Here is a 19,115-nt window from a genome sequence, read left to right as displayed (position 1 = left end):
ACACCCTCACACGCACCACACGCAGCCTGGCATGCATGCCCTGCACCCACTGCTGTCACCCAACTGACGCGCCCACGTTCACCACGCTGTGCACACAGCTCCCCTGAAGCCCAGATGCACCCTAACACCAGCACCCATGGGAGAGGCAGAGCCCTCCCCACTGTCTCCACGGCGTGGATGACACAGCCCAGCAGCGAGCAAGGCACATCCTTCAAGTTCTTCAGATGCAGAGAAGTTAGGAGAGAGAGCAGAGGGAAGGCCCTGGCGGAGCACAGACCCCTCCCCCAGACCCCAGCCTCCCGTTGGTGCTACTGGGCCCAGGGGTCTGGCCACTCCTGGACAGAGGGAGGGAAGGATACACAGACAGATGGCCGGGGCCTCTAACAGCTTTTGTCTTGAGCTGGACTCCAGCGTCCTTGCAGTTGGTAAATGGTTTTCTATAGAATCAATAATATTTCTTCTTTCTTTAAATATATATTTGTTAAAGTTATACCTTTTTGTTTCTCTGGGGAAATCTGCCTCAGCTTATTCCCAATAAATTAATACTCTTCAATAGCTTATATTTAGGGAGGGGGGTGCAGTGGGGCAGAGGGCCCAACCCCAGCCCCTTGTGCTGCGTTGGAGTGGCTGGCAGAGGTCCCCAATGGGCAGTTCTGTGCTGGGCATAGGCCTGTGCTCTGCCACAGATTGGGGAGGGGGCTACAGCAGCTGCCCCCCTCCCGCTGCCTCCCAGGGTGGACCCAACCTGGACTCAGGGCAGGGGGTTCAGGAGTTTCCCCTCCTCCACCCACAGCGGGCAGAGCCTGGTGGTGGGCGGGCAGGTGGCCCAGCAGTTATTGCACAGGGAGCAGCAGATAAGGAAGGGCACCCACAAGGCAGCAGCATCTGCCCAGAGCCCTTGGGCCCACCAACCAGGCAGTCCTCCAAGCTGGGCCCAGGGGCAGGAGTTGTGCTTGTGCGGGGGCTGGACAGAACGGCCCACCCCCGCCTCGTGCCCGCGGCTGCCTAGCGGGCTGCCCCCTGCGCCCCTCCCCCTTGGTCCACCGCCCTGCCCGCTCGCGCCGCCCCCAGAGGTACCCATCCTGAGGTAAAGGTCAGTGTGCGGGCCGGAGCCCAGGCGGCGCGGGTGGGCCGAACTTGGGCGGCCGCGTCACTCCAGCATGGCGTCCAGCTGGTCGGCCAGGTCGTCAAACATGCTGCCAATGTCGTCCAGGATGCTGCCGGTGCTCTTCTCGGCGGCCGAGGGGCTGGGGGCGGGCGCAGCGTGAACTGGCTGGGTTGGCGCAGAACTTCCAGCCCCCATGTCCCGCCCATTCAGCGCAAAGTCCCGCCCCTCGCGGAGGCCACGCCCCCGCACTCAGGGGCGGGGCCGGATCAGTCCACGCACTCCCCACATCTGCCCCGCTCCGCTCCCGGCCCACTCACAGTAGCCTCTGTCGGGGGCTGGGGCAGCTCGTAGAGCCCCGCCCACGCCAGGCCGTGCCCGGCGCAACTCGGGCCCGGCGCGACTCGGCACCGCTCTCGCAGGGCAGCCTCCAGGTGTGCACCCGCCGCGGGGGCGCAAAGCCCCCCACCTACGCCCACGCCGGACCGGGTCCTGCACCTACCGCGAGCCTTGCGCGTCCTCCTGCCGGATCTTCTCTTCTACGGCTTGCAGCGCCGCCGCCAGGCACGCGCTTGTCTCCTCAAGCTTCTGCCTGGCGCTGTCCCCCGGCGAGGCGCTGTCCCCCGGCGAGGCGCCGTCGGGCGCGGCGGGGGGCCCGGCTGCCGCTGCAGCAGCGCGCGGCGGCTTGGCAGGCACGTGCAGCGCGGGCACACCGGGGGACGGGGGCCTGGCCGGGCTGGCACTCAGCGAGGGTGGCGTGCTGGCGGGCTTGGTGAGGGCAGCAGGCGGCTGGCGTGCCGGCGAGGGCGACGGGCTGGCGCTGCCCGACTGCAGCCCCGCCGCTGCCTTGGCCGGCTTGGGCGCCGTGGGCGGTGGTGGCGGCTTGGGAGACACGGGCGGCGGCGTGCCGTGGGCACGCTTCACCTCTGCGGGGAAGAGGAGAGTCGCACCGGGATGGGAGGTCAGCGCAGCGCGCGCGCGCTGCCCATCCCGGCATAAGCCCTGCCCAAGCGCCCTGCCTCGAACCCGGGATTAGAGATAACGCCCTTTGCACTGCCGCCGGGCTCCAGCTCCAGCCCTCCGCCCCCGGCCTCCCTGAGGCTGCCAGGGGGCGCGCTTCCCTGTGCAGGCCTGCTTGGGTCACTGCTTCCAAACCCCGCCCGGTCCGCCCCCCACCTCCATTCCCCTCCAGGTGTGGCCTGTTGCAGACACCGGCCCTTCCGTTGCTTGAATGCCACAGGGCCTTTGCACCTCTGATCCTTCTGCCTGGAAGCCTCTCCCCTCCCTCCTGTGCTTGGGTCATTTTACAGCCAGGTCAGAATCCTCCCTTAGCCTTCCAGCATCGTGGGCCTGTCCTCCTTCCACAGGTGCTGCTACTCATGGGTTTCTGTGTCTCCTTCGCTGAGGAATGTAAGGATCATCCACCCTTGTCTCAGCTCTCATTGGTGAAGTGGTCCAGTGGGTGGATGGACGAGAGGGTCTGAGGATACTTTCCCACCCCACTCCACCTGGCCTTCATCAAATCCAAGAAGTGGAAAACCCCTCAGACCATGGTATGGGGAGCTGGAGGAGGGCCCTTCCCCAGCTGGCTCCCTGCAACCTACCTGGGCTGCCAGGACCTGGCAGTGGCACCTTCTTGGAGGCAGGTGTGGGTGAGCCCTGGATCTTGGGCACGGGCTGAGCCAGAATGGGCTTGGGAGAGACAGGTGGCTTGGCCGGCTTCCGGGCATCACTGTCTGGCGGGGGCAGCGGGGGCAGGTGCAACAGGTCAGAGGGCGGGGGCTCAGCGGGTGGCGGGGGCGGGGGCAGCTCTGGGGGCCCAGCCTGCTCAGAGGCCGGACGGCGGCGCACAGTGCCTGTTCCATTCTGGTACACGGACAGCAGTGGTAGGGGAGGCTCGGGACCTGCCTCCCTCTCCTTGGCCTTGGGCCGGCGCTTGACCGTGTCAGACTCAGTGAGGATGAACTTGACATTCTCCTGCTGGCTCTGCTTGGCTCGGATGCGCCTCTTGAGCGTGGCACTGGCCTCCACCCTGGCCAGTGGTGGGCCCTCCACACCCGCCTCACCCTTGGCTGGACCTCGAGGCCGCTGCCGGGTAGCGCCATCTTCCACAAAGTGGCCGTGATCTGCAGGCCCCCCTGGCTCTCCCGGACCCCGGCGAGCAGTGGCCAGAAGTCCTGTGACAGGCCCACTCAGTGTGCGGCGCCGGTTCACCATCTCGCCATCAGGCCCAATGGCCTCCTTGTGCTTCACCGAGGCCAACACCGTTGCCACCCGGCCTGGCTCTGGGCTGGCGGGGCGAAGCATGGGGTGGCCCTCAGGGGGCCTGCGGGCTGCCCGGCCCCCACCCCCAATGGATGACAGCTCGAGCATGGCTGCAATGCTCTTCACGCTGCCAGCGCTTCCTGTGTCCACACTGCCAGCCAGGTCACTAGCCCGCCGGCGCTGTGCCCGGACCCCCAGCCGGCCGTCCTCGGCCCCAGCCACCTCAGTCTCCGCATCTGGCACTGACTCATCAGCCAGGTTGGCACTGGCCATGGATGAGCTGGAGCGCTTGGGCGGGGGTGGGGGGGGGCCCTTCTTTCGCGGCCTCACAGCGAACGACTGGCTGCGGTTGACGTTCTTGTCAGTGCCAGCAGGTGCCCGCACCGAGTGGCTGCGGCCCACGCGCCGCTGGACTGTGGCGTAGGGCCCCGCTGCGGCCGGCACCAGCAGCTCGTCCCGCTCTGGCTCGCTGTCAGACGCCGCATAGCGATTCAGGCTGTGGGCGCGCTTCTTGGGCCGCCCTGACTCCATGTCGGCCTCAGGGGGCAGGCACAGCGTGGGCACAGGCGCAGGCACGGCCACAGGCGCAGGCCCCGGAGCAGCCGGCCCTGCCTCGCTCTCCACGGGTTGGGGCAGCACGTAGGCAAAGCCACGGTGTGTGGGTGACTGAGGCAGCGAGCGAGGTGACATGGGTCGCTCCATTGGTGGCAGCAGCTGTGGGGTGGGCTTCACCTTGGCTGTGGCTGGGGCTGGGCCATGAGGCCCCCCCAGGGCTTGCGGGGAGCCTGGCCGGGCTTTGGTGGGAGTCTGGGGGGGCGTGAAGTGGCTGGTACCTGGTGGAAGGACCTGCCGCGGCTTGCCAGGCACTGGGGGCACACTGGCCCGCTTGACGCTGTGGCCGTGGCGGCTGGGCCGGGCCTCCTTGGGGGGGGTACCCGGGGCCGGCCCCTCCTCCAGCAGGTACTCCTGGCTTCGTGACATGGGGCTGCCAGGCCCTGGGGGCCCATCGCCCAGCAGCTCCTGAGAACTGCTCATGTGCCGTGCCCGCCCACCCAGGCTGGGCTCCTGCCGCATGGAGGCCCTTGGGGTGGGCGGCAGGTGGTTGGAGGGCTTCTCAGTAGGGGCAGCGGCAGCGGCAGCCCCTTCATCCGGGCCCGTCAGGGCAGCCTGCAGCTCACCGCTGAGCTCACTGTCCTGGAAGGTGGTCATCTTAGGAGACTGGCAGTCAGCCGGGGCAGGCTCGGGTGGGGGTGGCGACTCGATGGCCATCACTTCAAGTGACTGTGGTACCTTCCGGCGCAGGGGTCCCCCCTCATACTTGGCATACTCTGCCTTCTGCAGCTCTGCCAGTTTCCTCACTGCCAGCATCAACTTCTTCTGGTGTCCTGAGTGGGGCGGGGGGCAGGTCAGGCCAGGGAGGGTGGCGGGGACCAGGAGGCAGTGGGGCCGGGGTGGGGCCTCACCCAGCTTGGTGATGCCGATCTCCTGCAGGTCTTCCCAGGTGATGTCGGTGATGAAGTCGATGTTCTCGTAGCCGTTGTCCACCAGCACCTTGTAGTACTGAGCCAGGCCAATCATGGACAGCCACATGGCCAGGTTAGCCTACGGAGTAGGGGACACAGAGGGCAGCCCGAGCTGGCTGCCCACACCCTGCCTATTACTCAGAGCTGTCAGAGGAGTGGGCACCGGGCCAGCCTGGCACAGAGAGACGGAAGGACAAACAGACAGGCCCGAGGCGTCAGCTTTGGAGACAGTGCAGCCTTGACAGGAGCCCAAGGCCAGCTCACACACACTTGCGAACATATGCAAACACACACAGAGGGGCGACTCTCTCCTCAGGATACCCTTTGGGGGAGGGGGAAGAATGCGCTTCTGGCAGAAGAATGCGCTTCCTCACCTGCCCAGGCAGCCACGGGGACAGCATGCACATGGACACACCATACACGTCATGGACACAGACACACAGCACCACCGACCAGATACGTGTATACACACACCCTGCATCCCAGCCATCCACGGGCACTGACACCCCTCTGAGTCACGCTCACGCTCTCTCACCACTTCCCCACCAGCATCAGGCACACGTCACACAGCCTCGTCACACGCCTGGCAAATATCTGTGATGGTCTTCACCCAGAACCACCGGTGGCTCCCTGAATGGCATTCACCTGTCCACACTCCCAGCTGGATGTCACTCATGCACCAACACAGGACACTCGGTCACCTCCTTGGGTGCACAAGCAAAGTGAAGCCCCTGGGACCCGGACGTGCTGGCTGGGAGGACCCCTGAGCCGCTGACTGAGTGGGGTGAGGCAGAGTGGATGAGCACAAACCCACCTGTCACCAACCGACAGCCCTGGGGCTCTCGGCGGCCATGGCATCTCCCTCACAGACGGGTGGAAGCCCAAAGCACAGCGCAAGGCCCAGAGAGGCAGCATGGATGTGACAGGCCCCGGGCCCATCTTCTCCCAGCCCAGAGCCTGTCCCACCACAGAGTGCCTGTTCGTGACAGCACGGGCTGCGGCTGGTGTGGCTGTCAGCCAGTGTGTGCAGTCACCAGTGGGCGCCTTGAATGTATTTAGCATACGCGTGCTGGGTACCCGAAGCACGCACAAGCGTCTTCCCCATACATGTGCCTGGGTGTGTGCAAGCACGTCCCATCCCCATGGCCCCCTGCAGTGTCTGGGTGTGTGTGTGATGGGCAGTGCTATGGTGTGCCGGGTGGCTCCGGTGTCCCTGTGTGGCTGCCTGAGTGTGGAACACACAGTGGAGATGGGGACTCTCCAGGCTTCAGGCTCCCCTTGCCCTGAGAGCCCTCAGAGGTGGTCACCACTGTCCCTGCCCCTGCCCCAGGGAGGCGGGCCCCAGTGCCCCTGATGGACAAACAGAGGTCATCCTCTGCTCTCCTCTCTCTGGACTCCCTGGAGGGCAGGGGTGGGCTGTAGCCAGGGAGGCAGGCTGTCTGTCTGTCTGTTTGCCCAACCTGGGACTGGCCACTGGGGTGCAGGGGGCCTTACGGGTTTGTGCTCAGGCAGCCAGTCGGGGATGCTCAGGCCGCTGATCTCTGCAGTGATCTTCTTCCGGTGGCCTGGCTTGGTGACCCCGATGGCCGTGAGGTCCTAGGTGGAGGAGAGGCCCATTAGCAGAGGCTGGGGGCCCATCTCTGGGTCAGCTGGTAGATAGCCTTCGGGCAGCTCACCTCAGGGGTCATGCGGCTGATGGTGGGCAGGTCATAGCCAGCGCTGATGAAGTTGGGGGCGTAGAGCTGCAGCTGGAACGTGGCAAGCCACTGGCTGACAGCCTCGGCGCCCTGGAAGACACAAGGCACCCGCTGCAGGCTTGCCCGCCTGCTCCCCCGCCAGGCATGCACCCCAGCCACCGCGGCGCCTCCTTCTCTGCTCAGCTGAAGACCACGCAGTGCAATCTGCTGTCCGCTGGGCCGTCTGCAGCCAGGCCCCGTCAGCCTGGCCCGGGTGCTCCTCCTCGCTCTGTGGTCCTGGGTGCCGCTGTCTTGAGCACTGTCCAGCACCTCGGCCTCCTTCTGTGATCTCCACCAGGAGGGTCCAGCTGCTGTCCACATCACAGGCCTCCCTGACCGTCCCCCCCATTCCTGGACCAGAGACACCCTGCAGTGTGGCCCCGTGTGAGGGGCTCTGGGAATGGGGCCTCAGGCGGGGCAATTTAGTGCTTCCCCTCTACACCCCAGAAGGTGGGCTCTACCCAGAGGAATGCAGGAGGACTCAGCCAGCAGCTCACGCCCGCCCTAGCACGCAGGTGCATGCACACAGGACTTGTCTCACCCACATACATGCCTTGGCTTGACTCACATCCATGCCATTCCACACACACACACATGTGCACATGTGCCCGCATCACAGTCACACCAGCCAAACACGCCCCCACTCACCTCACACCCGTGTCACACTTCCTAGACACACTAGCTTACACGCACAGCGTGTACAAGAGACAACAGCTACACACACAGACTGACAGACCAACAGAAGGACGGGCCCGGCCTGTCAAGGGCCCTGGCCGTGCTGCGGCCAAGCCAGGCAGGCTGCCCTGGGTGCCCCCCCACCTGCAGCCGGCCCAGGCCTTGTACCTTGCCCTCCGATGCTGTCTCCAGCTTTTTGGATGGCTGCTCCCCATAGACCTGCCCGGCATGGGTCACTGGAGTCTGGGACCGGGTGGCACCTGGGGACGAGAGGGTATGGTGGGGCAATGGCTGCCTGGGGGCCACCTCCCGGCCAGGCCAGCAGTGCTGTGTCCTTGCTCTTACCTGAAGAGCCCTCCGGAGGCTTGACAGGGCTGTCCCCGGGGCTGGAGTCGGAGACAGACTTCTGGGAGAGCACCGTGGCCAGGAGCTGCAACCCAGACAGGCTGGCTGGCCAGTGCTGCTCTAGACACAGGCCATCCCGGTCCTGCCACCAACCCACCTACCTTGACCCCTTCAGAGCCTGCGTGCAGGGTGTGGCCCCCGCTGCTCCGGCCACTGCCACTGGCCACACTGCTCAAGCTGCCACTGCGGTCCCCGCCTGCCAGCAGGAGGGAGCAGCATCAGCTAGTGCCAGCCCTGCAGAGCCCAGGTGCTGCCTTGCAGAAGTGCCACCACCACCACCCTCCAGAGGCCCCCACCTACCTGCAAATGGCTTCCTCAGCACCCAGATCTCCTCGGGGGGTGCAGAGGGCCCTGCTGAGCTGCATCCCTGGGGTGGGCTTGGTTCGGCACCTGCTCGGGAACCTGCTGGCCAAGCACAGTCTCCCTGAATCCTGGACTGGCCCAGGCCTGGGGCATTCCCTGGCCTGGCCCCCAGGTCTGCGCAGAGCAGAGGCTGGACACACACGTGCCTGGGGGGTCAGTACAGCCTCCTCCTGCCCTGTGTTTGAGGAGCTGAGCGACCCTCAGAAGGCCCTTCCCAACCTTGGACATTTGAGAGCAGGAGAGCATCGTAGAGAGGGGCGCAGGCCAGGCTATCCTGTGGTCCTGTAGGTGGGAGTAGGGAATTGCAGGAGAGTGCAAACCCCTGTGTGCCTGGGGAGCAGGGGGAGGGAGGAGGCCCCCAGGAGCCTGGGTCCAGGCTCCTCACCCCAGGGAACTAGATGACCTTGGGTGGATTGGCCACACCTCCTAACTGGCTCCCCTCTGCCCTCTCACCCGGCCTGTCAATCTCCATATCCTCTCTGTGGGGTAAACCAATCACACCAGTCCCCCATCTGAAGCCATTCCATGGCCCTATGGCCTCATCCTGCGCCCCCTCCCTCTCTGTCACCAAGTCAGCCACACTGGGCTCCTTTGGACCCTTACACAGTCACACTCTGTCCTGCTTCAGTGCCTTTGCATGTGTGGTTCCTGCTGCCTGGAATGCTCTGCCTGTGGCCAGCCCCTCCCACTTCTCAGGGCCTTCTCTGTCCACACTTGTCTAAAGTGGGTCTCCATCTGCAATCTCTGTGTCACTGGTTGGTACGTTTCCTTCCACATTTATTTTACTGTTCCCTTCCCTCCCTCCCCGAGGGCAAGCTCCTTGGGAGCAAGAATGACGTCCATCTATTCCTAGTGCCTGGCATGCAATGTCTGTTGAATACATGAAGGAGTGGGTCTGGGGACACTGATGAGGAGACAGCTGGCAAGACACACTCTGGACCCCACACCTAGCAATGACTAGAGCTGACAGTCCTTGCCCTACCACCCAAAACGCCGTGCACCTGCTTCCTTCTGGCCCGCGAGCCCATCCCCGGGTGGGACTTGCCTGCTCGCTTGACGATGGCCTCGCCCAGGGAGGAAGGGAAGTAGCCCACACGGTCATTGCCTGTCCTGTTGTCATGGATACAGCCCTTCCACCGGCCGTCTGGATGCTGCTCGAGGACCTGGTCAGATACGGTGGGAGGAGCATGCTCAGGGAGATACCCCTCCACGTCAAGTGGGTAGGTGGCCTTGGCCTCCTGCTCATACCCCCCAGTTGCTGCCAGGTGTTGCGGGGAGCATCCCAGGTCCCATTCATTCCTGTTCCAGCGGCCCCAGGCCATCCTTACTGTGATAATGTCCCCGGCTTTCACGTTGAGGCTGGTCAGGTCGTAATTGTTGCAATAATCCTTGGTTGCCCGGACCTGCAGGGCTGCCGAGGCCTCTGGGGACACAGGAGGCGGCAGACCCCCCAGTCCTGTGAGCCGGCCCGGCCCAGGCCCCAGCCCTGCCCCCCTGCCCCGCCCGGGCCCACCTCGCAGCAGCTGCTTGATCTCTTTGCTGGCCTGGGAGGTGGTGAATTGGTGCACGATGTCCAGGGCTGTCTGGCTGTAAGTGTTCCTCACGTGGGCATTGATCCCGTTCTGTATGTGCCAGAGGGTGAGGACTCTCAGGAGCCCCCTACACCCCCACTTGACCCCAGCTCCCTCCGGCCCCTAACTCACATCGAGCAGCAGCCGAACCACTTCCGTCTTCCCACAGAGTGCGGCCTCGTGCAGGGCCGTGCCGGACTTGGTCTGGCGGTTAATGTCAATGCCAGCTTGGAGGAGGAGTCTGACAGGGAGGTAGGAGGAGCAGGCAGGGCCCTGCACAGAGAGCCCTCTGCCCCAGCACCCCCAAGCCGGGCTCCAGTTCCTGGGGGCTGAGGATGAGCTAACCCTGTCCCACATCCCTGAAAAACCCTGTGTTAACCCTTCACACTCTTATCTCGTCTCATCCTAGTGTAGGCAGTGCTGCGATGCCCACTTTAAGGATGAGGAAACTGAGGCTCAGAGAAGTTAAGAGTCTCCTCAAGGTCACCCAGCAAGTGGCACAGGCTGTGGGGCTATAGAAGACCACTCCCCACCCCCCTCCAGTACATCCTTTATGTGGGCGGCTTGAGGCATCCTTCGTATCCAGAGACCTCACCACATCCCCACGGCTCCCTGGCTGCTCCTGTCTTATTGCCAAGCCAGAAGCAGGAACCCCAAGGCTGGGTGCCCCTTACCCCGCCCCCCCCCATGGCCATACCTGATGATGTCGATGTGGCCATTCTTGGCTGCCAGGTGCAGGGGGCTGGTGCCATTGGGGTTGGTTGTGTCCCCTGGCCGGGGCTCTAGCAAGGCCGCACACATGTTGCTGCTCAGGAGCAGCTGGACCACCTGGAAGGAGGGGTCAGAGTAGGGGGGCCCAGGAATGGGGTGGGGAGCTGCAGTTTGTCTCCCACTCCCACCCCAGGAGAAGAAGTTGGAGTCCCACTCAGCTCCCTGGGGAGACTTACCCCAACGCGGCCGAACTCACAGGCAAGGTCCAGGGGCGTCTTCCCCGAGTTGTCCACCATGCACGGGTTGGACTGGTGCTGGAGCAGCATCTCAGACTGCAGGGACCACAGGGTGTGGTCAGGCCCAATGCATCCGTCGGGCTCATTCTGCCCCAGGCACCCTGTCACCCTTGAGGTGGTCCTTACCACGTCGTAGTGACCATGCTGGGCCGCCAAGTGCAGGGGGATGTGGCCCTCATCAGACGGGACATTCACCGCTGAGCCCGCCTTCAGCACCAGCTTCATGGGCTCCTTCCGGCCCTGCCAGGCCGCATAGTGTAGCGGCCGCATGCCTGGGGGCAAGGGGGCGGTTGGGAGCTAGCCCCTGACCCTGAACCCAACCCTGACTTCTAGGACGCTGATCCCATGAGAACCTGCCTCAACCCAGACCAAGACCCGGGGCTGAGACCTCAGTTGAGGGGCCATCCTGGCCTCCAGGGACCCCAATTTTGACCTTGACCCCCTGCCTCTGGCTCTGAGGTCCCTGACAGGCCTTGCCTTTGTTGTCCTTGATGTCCACAGCAGCCTGGGCCTCCAGCAGCAGGGTGATCAATTCCGTGTTGCCATTCAGGGCTGCGTGGTGCAGGGCAGAAAAGCTGGGACAGGTGACAGACATGTATGGGCAAGGAGCCGGGCAACCTGCCTTCCCCAGGAGTCCTTGACCCCCATACCAGACTGACATCTCCCCGGGCTGAGAACTCACCCATCTGGGTCTTGGAAATTGACATTGATCTTCTTGGTGGAGCCCAGGAGCTCTGGGGTGGGAAGGAGACATGGTGAGGGAGGCTCCGTCCAGCCCCTACTGAGGCCTACCTGGGTCCCAGCCCCCTCTAGACAGAGAGCAGGCAGAGAGCGGCTGGCTAGCTCCCTGGCAGGCTCAGAGCCAAAGCTATCTAGGTCTTTAGTCTAGAAACGTTCATTCATTCAACCCTGTTTCCAGCACTCAGCATCAGGTACCAGCTTTTGGCCCTTGGTTTCCCACTGAACTAAGACGTTGGGAGGTTCATAGGCCCTGTCCCTGTCTGGGAACAGAAGCCAGGGCTGTACACCCACACAGGCGCACACATGTGCACATGAACCCCCCTCCCTTGAGACGCTGGCTGAGCACCTGCCAATGGTGGGAGGGAGAGAGCCAGCCCAATCTGTCTCTCAGAAGGACCCAGATGGGGCCGGGGGTGGCCCAGGAAGGCTGGAACACCCGGAAATGGGGGTATCTCTGGGGAAGATCTGCATTTCCAGGGTTCAGCCTCCCCCAACTCCCAGCCCCGGGCCTGGCCTGTGTAGATGAGCCCCATTTGGCAGGGCAGGATGGGGAGGCAGGCAAGTGGGCCAGTGCCTCCAAGCAACCACATTACAATGGCCCCCTCATCTAGGGGCATGCGCAGGCCCTAGGGTCAGCCCGCCTGAAGCCCGAGGGGCTCCAGCCCTCCCTTGGGGGTCCCAGTCTCCTCCCGGGGCGTCCCCAGTCCTGGCCTCCACCAGCCGCCTGCCAGAGGAGGGGAGCCCACCGATGCCCTCCCCGTGGGCTCAGGTCCAGCCGGACTCGGGCCAATCCCCTGCCTGTCTGGGCCACGGTTACATAAACCATTTGTGGGTCAGTCACTCTGTGAGGGAGGGGCTGGCAGGACAGAAGCCCCTTTGTCCAGGCTCAGGACAGGGATGGGGGCAGGGGGCTGAGGGAGTCGAGTCACAGAGGGGCTGCTGCAGGGCCTGCTCTGTGACCCACAGCAGCTCCGGCTGCTCCGGCCTCAGTTCTCAGCTTTTGGATATAGGGTGTGGGTCCCCCAATGGCCCACAAAGTCAGACGGGCCTGAATTCAAATCCTCCCTCTGCCCCTTACTAGCCCTGAGGCCTTGGCTGTGAGCTCGAAGGGTCTAACAGGGCCAGCCTCACAGGCCTAAGGGCGCCTCCAGACAACACATGAAGGGTCTGACACAGAGTCAGCTCAGCACGTGGCAGTTCCTAATACTAGCCCTATAGGAATCCCACCCCACCCTCCCCAGTGAGGGGCTTCTCCGGTGAAGAGCCAAAGAGCTGAGGCTCCAGGACAAGAGGTATCTCCACTCCCCTGCCCCTCCCCCCGCCTCAGACACTTGGCTGATGCTAACGGCTGTCTAAGTTGGCAGCAGTGCCACCCTTCCTTCCCCGTGGTGGTCCAGGGCAAAACCTTGGAGGCAGCCCTGGGTCCTTTCTTGAGCCCTTATAACTTCTCCATCGGTCAATCCTGTTGGCTCTACTTTCAAGACACTTTCAAAGCACACCTGGAATCCTACCCTTTCTCACCAGCACCATCATCACCACCCTGGGCCAGGCCAGCATCCCTCGAAGGACCACTGCCATCACCTCCCCCTGACATCCCCATTTCCACCCTGCCCCCTCCAGTCCATCCTCCATACCCACTGAGGTCAGGGGGACCCCGTTAGAACATGGGTCCGGTCCCATTGCTCCTGTCTCAATGGGGTTGGAGGCCAAAGCCGGACAATAGCCCTGTATGATGCAGCCCTCCTTTCACTTTGACTTCCTCCTCACCCCTGTTCCAGCCACCTGAGCCTCCTTGATGGCACTCCAACACACCTGTCTCCCCTGCCACAGGGCCTTTGCACATGCTCTGTGTGTGTGCGTGTGTGTGTGTGTGTGTGTGTGTGAGCCATTCTTCCCTCAATTATCCCCATTATTCCCTCTTCATGTCCTTCAGGTCTCTATCCAAGACCTGCTTGTCAAAGCCTCCTCCCCCATCTAAAATGGTAATCCCCTGGGAGTTTCCTGGTGGTCCAGTGGTTAGGACTCGGCACTTTCACTGCCATGGCCCAGGTTCAGTCCCTGGTTGGGGAACTAAGATCCTGCAAGCTGTGCGGTGTGGCCAAAAAATAAAGAATAAAGAAAACGGTAATCCCCTTCCCATCTCGTGTCTGTTGTATTTTTCTCTTTAGCCTTCATACCACCATTTATCTTGTTTATTGTCCATCTCCATCACTAAATTACAGGCTCCAAGAGGACAATGGTTTTTATCTATTTTGCTCACTGCCGTATCCTTCCTGGCTAAAACACTACCAGGTGCACACACAGTGCTCAGTAACTGGTGACTGAACTGTACCCTCATCCCACACACTTTGTCCACCTGCCAGAGCCGGCTTCAAGTGTGTCACCTGTGCAACAACTCAGAAGAGCCCCACACCTGGCTGGATGCTCTGCTGTCGCGAGATTGTTATTTTGTTTGTTTTGGGGGTTTTTTTTTGGCCCCATCTTGTGGCATGCGGAACTTCCCTGACCAGGGATTGAACCCGCGCCCGCTGCAGTGAAAGCGTGGAGTCTTAACCACTGGACTACCAGGGAAGGCCTATTATTTTTTTGGACAAGTCACACCCCCACCATTTTCATTTTGCGCTGGGCTCTGTGGATTATGCGGCTGGGCCTGCCACGGTCCCTTGTCATGAAGCTGAAGGGAGCCCAGGCATCGCTGTCCCCAAGCACCCCTGCCTTGCTCAAGCCCACCCTCAGCACATTCCCCTACCAAAAGGCTCTGCCCCCCAACTCTAATGTCTGCTGCCCCCCACCCTTCTTAGTTCCCATGTAGCCAGTTCTCAGCTTCTCCCCACAAGACTTCCCAGGCCAGCTCGCTCTCCTCCCTCCCGCAGCCAGGGTGCCCAGGCAGCTACGGAGCCAGGTGCTCTGAGTGGCGCCCAAGGCCAGGCCCACCTGCTTGCCCAGTCACAGCTGCAGGTGCTGAAATCTCAGAGGGGCTGGAGATTGAGGCCCAGGAAGTGACACAGACACCAGTGGGGAGAGGGTGTCTCCATCCAGAAGGGGATCACTCCCCACAGGAGAAGGAGCATCTTGCTAAGGTCATCTTCCCCGCCCCCCTTCCGGCCGCTGGTCTCCTCAAAGAGGAAAAGTGCTGGAATTGGATGAAAGGGGGCTTGAGGTCTTGAAGCACCCCCAATTCCCATGGGGACACTGGACACCCGGGAAGGTCCCAGAACTGCAGCCTGCCTGGGGCTGGGGGGCTGCACCTCATGGAGACAGGTGCTCTGAATGAAGCTGGAGCAGAGCGCAGCTTCAGGGGCCTGGGTAGGTGGGAGAGAGGAGGGAAAGTGGGGATAAGCTGAAGGCCCCAGGAGCCCCTTTCCCTTTTCCACAAGGGCACTAAGTCCTACAGATTGCCATCAGTCATAGTGCATATGCCTTGCCCCTGACCGCCCCCATGACTTGGGCTCTCCAGTCTCCTATCACCCCAGCCCTCTAACTGCTCTCCTGATACTACCCCTACCTTTGAAGTCACCTCCAAACTCCAGCTGCAGAGGCCCTGGGGGGAGCCCACCCCAGACCCTTTTCCACTCTACCCTTGTGGCCTCCCTCCACCCCTCTGCCAAGATGCTCCTCCAACCACGGAAGCCACCCACAAGCCACCTCCACAGAGCCACATCTGTCTCCTACAGGGACGTGGTCTTGGCCTCCTCTGCTCCCACCTCAGATTGGCTGAGCCCTGTAGCCGCCAGCATAGAAAGGCACCCTCTCAAATCCCCCAGGGCAGGTAGCTCTGAGCCAGACGCTGGAAGGGAACTCTTAGTGGGCCAAGGTGAGTGAGCACAGGAGCGCTGGCCGTAGTCTTCAGTGAAATGGAAGAAAGGGGAGGTTGGGCCCGAAGGAAGGGCAGGGTGTCTGCCCACACCCCAGAAGACCAACCTCCACCCCAGTATTTTCTCTCCCTGGCAGTCTCTTCTTCACTTCAAGGATGATTGCTAAGGGTGACGGTGCCTGTGCCTGTAAGTGGAGGCTCCCTTCAGGCAGGATAGGGGTGCTGACAGAGCCTGGGGTGTCACTGGGGTGTGGGGTGAAGGGAAGGTGTCAGCACAGGGAGGAGACTGTGGAAACAAGAATCGTGGGAACACCTCTGGAGTTGGGGGCCGCAGGGAGCACCGCTGGATGCCCCCTACCCCATGGCCCAAACTCCAGCTGTACTTTGCTGAATCAAAATACATCTTACTCCAAAGCAGGCCAGTGTTGCCATGACAACCGAGCTAATTCATGGAGGGATTTCTCCATCTGATTTATTATGCCCGCCCCTGTGAGTCAGAGAGCCCAGATTCGGGTGCCAGGGCAGGTGTCTCTCCTACCCGGAGACCAGGCCATGCAGGGTCAAATGCAGAGATCTAGGCGGAGACACAGGTAGAGGTAAAGGTCCCCACACCTCCCCCAGATGGCCAGAGTAGAAGGGGGGAGGAGTCCCCAAATCTGATGCCCCCCACTTCCTTGGCGCCCCGCCCTGGGCCGTCTAGGAAATGGCCACAGTTAGCACTTCCGGAGCACTTACTAAGTGCCTGGGCTTCATGCATGTACTCACTGTTCTTACAACAATGCCACGAGGCAGGGACCACAAACGTCCCCATCCTACAGATGAGGAGACTGAAGCCCAGAGACTGGAGATGCCTGTGCCCAAGGTCGATGGCCACTAGGTGGAAGACTTTGCCTTGCCTTCCACCTCTCAATCCCTGAGCCTGCTTTTGAGGCTCAGCTAAGGTTGCCTCTGCCTGAAAGCCCTCCCTTTCTGAACCCTGAGGCCCTGAAGCCAGCCCTAACTGGCAGACTATCCCTGGGCCTCCGCTGTGGAAGGCAGGGCCCACCTGTGTATGTGTTCTTGCAAGGCACAGATGAGCAGCTCTCTAACTGCACAGAGCAGATAGTAGCAGCCAGGCAGGGGCTGCAGTGGGAGGGGTCCTCCTGGGGCTCAAGGACCTACCCCCACCTGCCCCAGAGACTGTCTCAGTTCTCAGCATCTCCCCTGGAGAGATGGGAGGGTACCTCCCTGGCTTACATACAGTCCCAGGGGGTGGCATGGGGAGTCGGGGCACCCAGACCCCACCTGCTACCCAGCAGAGCCCTGCCCGCGCCCGCACAGGTGCCCTGACACACTGACACGGCCATACGTGCGCAGTCACACACGCGGCTGGTCCACACGCCCATCCATCCATCTCCAGGGTCCCCGGGGGAGGCTCCAGGCTGAGCTGGGATGAGTGCTGGGATCAGGGCACCAAGCTTCCAACCATCCCCTGGGACCCCCACAGAACAAGCTCAGGATGGCCAGTGGGAGACCCCCTCCCCCCCCAGTCTCATTTTCCAGCAGGGAAGCCAGAGGGGACCAGGGTCTGCACCTGCCTCGAACTCAGCCTGCCCTGGGCTGGGCGACCTTGGGCCTCTGCTCCCCCTTCAGTAAATGGCCCCCAGCCGGCCATGCCTGGGCAGCCACACCCCCAGCATGGTCCTGCCACCCCCCCTTCCTGCTAAGCATGTTATTAAACATGGGGCGGGGAGGGGGTCTGACAGAGACTGTCAGCCCTGTGGTCTCCCCTTACTGCAAGAGGCCCCTCCCTCTCTCCATGGCGTGGGGGGGGGAATCCGCCTCGCCCTTTAAAGGCCCAGAAGAGACCTCCAGCTGTCAGCCCGCAGCCCGGGAAGGGAGGGAACGGAGGCAGGAGAGAGGGATGCGAATGCCTGCGGCCTGGAAGGTGGGTGCCGCCAGGTGCCCGCTGGGGGGCTCAGGTGACGGCCTGGCACTCGATGCAGCCCCTCCTTCAGTGCTGGCAGCGGGGGGCACAGACGGAGGGTCTGGGCGCTGCTGGCCCCGCCCCGCCCCCGGGGACCCGACAGCATCCCCCTCCCCGCCCTGCACCGGGCGGGGTGGGGGGCTCGGCGCTGGAGACGGCCCCGGGGCGCGCCGCGGCTCGCGCCCGCTCCCCGCGCCCCCCATACCCCCCGCACTCACTGGCCTTTCCGGGCCGCGGCCTCTGCAGCAGCCTCTGCGCGGTCCCCACGTCCTCCGCCTTCACCGCCTGCACCAGTTCCTGCTCCTTCCCCATGGCGCGACCGGGGCCGCAGCGACGCGGCTGAGCTCCGTGCGCTCGGCGCGGCTCAGAGGCGGCGGCGGCCCCACGGCACCCGCCGCATCCTCCTCCCTCCCCCGCAGCCTCCTCCGCCGCCCGCGCCCCTCGCTGTCCTCGGGCTCCGGCTCGGTCTCGGTCTCCCAGCGCGGAGGGGGCGGGGAGCGCGTCACGGGCGGGGGGCGGCCCGGGGGCGGGGGCCGGCGGCGGCGGGAGCGGGGCGGGGGCCGGCGGCGGCGGGAGCTGGGCGGGGGCGCGGCACCTGGCGCCGCCTCCCGGACGCCTGGGTCCCCCTTCCGCGGCCGCTGACCTCGGTGCGCCCGCGCCGGCCGCGCGCCCGACTCCTTGGCTCCGCCCCTACATTAGGACCCGTCCTCCCGAGACGCCCCCTCCCCACGTGCGGGCCGCGCGGCTCAGGCCCGGCCTCTGCGGACCCCGCGCGGCCCCGGCGACCGCCAGGGGCTAGGGACAGCAGCCGCCGGGGGGCCGGACACTGAGCCCCGAGTCGGCGGCGGCGCCAGGCAGAGCCTGAGAGAGGCTTCCAGAGGCTGCGGGACCCACGGGGGGAGGGACTCAGGCAGTGGGCGGGCGGGGACCTGGGCATGGAGCTAGATACCCGGGCATCGGCGGCACAGAAGCCGGCCCGCCGGGGGCTGTCAGACATTTCTGGCCCGTGGTTCCCGTGGGAGGTGTCGAAGGACTGTGAAGAGGAATCTCCCAATAATGAATTCGGTGTCAGGGAACCCTACCTCCCCCTCCCGCAACTGAACCTTCATGCCCTGCAGCCTCTGGCTCTCTCCACAAACAATGCTAGGCGACCCCCCACCGCCCCCTCCTCAGTCGAACCCCAACCTCAGTGCACCTGCCCAGCACCAACTGGGGTTCAGCCCCTCACACTTACCACTAAGAGGGGCTCGGCTCCCCCATCCCCAGCACCAACTGGGGTGTAACTCTTCAGGTCTACCACCCAGGGGGTTTCAGTCCCCCCATTCGCAGCACCAATGGGGTCACAGCCCTGCCCAGCAGCAGTCTGAACCCCACAGAAGCCTGCTTACCCCCAGCCTCCAGGCACAAATTCTGGCAGCCCCACAGGGAACTGTTCTGCTTGACACTCACCCTCCCCCCCCCACCCCCCCACACATCCAGAGGTCTCTCCCTTCTGACCTCCTGGGTCTTAGCCTCCGGTCTTCACCTTGTCATGGCTGCAGCATTCTAGAGACAGACTGGTTGGGGTCTGTGTCCTGGCTCAGGTTCTGTTTCCTCATTTGCAGGGAAGGGCATATCATCACCCCAACCAGGCAAAGTTGTTAGAACCTTGGGAAGGTTCACACATATGATGGCTGGACACCCCCCCATCTCCCTATGGCCCAGGCCATCAAGCTGGTCCAGGAAGAAGGTGGCCAGAGTGTGGAGGAGGGCAAGCAGCAGGCACTGGGAGTCCCTGATCTGGACAGCTGGTCAGTCCCCTCTGTGGGCTCTTCTGTGAAATTTAGGGAGCAAGCCTATGCCTCCCACTGTGCTGGGCTCCCACAGGGGTCCCTAAACACAAGGGCCCTTCCCCCCACCCTTTATGGTGACCAATTCCTGGGCACCTGCTGGGTCAGGCACCAT

At 63.4% G+C, this 19,115-nt stretch overlaps 1 protein-coding gene across 1 annotated transcript; it reads right to left on the bottom strand.

Annotated features, from left to right (window-relative positions):
- Nucleotides 1-111: 111 nt before the first annotated feature.
- Nucleotides 112-17,586, bottom strand: CASKIN1 (CASK interacting protein 1). Its single transcript, XM_089896371.1, has 19 exons — nucleotides 17,390-17,586; nucleotides 11,333-11,384; nucleotides 11,128-11,225; nucleotides 10,777-10,922; nucleotides 10,591-10,686; nucleotides 10,341-10,471; nucleotides 9,776-9,884; nucleotides 9,401-9,694; nucleotides 9,118-9,235; nucleotides 8,010-8,111; nucleotides 7,811-7,905; nucleotides 7,650-7,734; nucleotides 7,473-7,564; nucleotides 6,570-6,680; nucleotides 6,388-6,489; nucleotides 4,834-4,972; nucleotides 2,710-4,755; nucleotides 1,608-2,031; nucleotides 112-1,247 (listed from the first exon to the last, which is right to left on the bottom strand). The coding sequence occupies exons 1-19, from the start codon at nucleotides 17,481-17,483 to the stop codon at nucleotides 1,151-1,153; spliced, it is 4,431 nt and encodes a 1,476-aa protein (XP_089752497.1). The 5' UTR covers nucleotides 17,484-17,586; the 3' UTR covers nucleotides 112-1,150.
- Between the last annotated feature and the right edge of the window lie 1,529 nt (nucleotides 17,587-19,115).

Source organism: Delphinapterus leucas, chromosome 15 (genome assembly GCF_059928025.1).
Source record: "Delphinapterus leucas isolate spDelLeu-1000000601 "Yukka" chromosome 15, BTC_Dleu_Yukka2, whole genome shotgun sequence".
NCBI lineage: Eukaryota > Metazoa > Chordata > Mammalia > Artiodactyla > Monodontidae > Delphinapterus > Delphinapterus leucas.
This window is presented reverse-complemented; position numbering and strand designations above follow the sequence as displayed.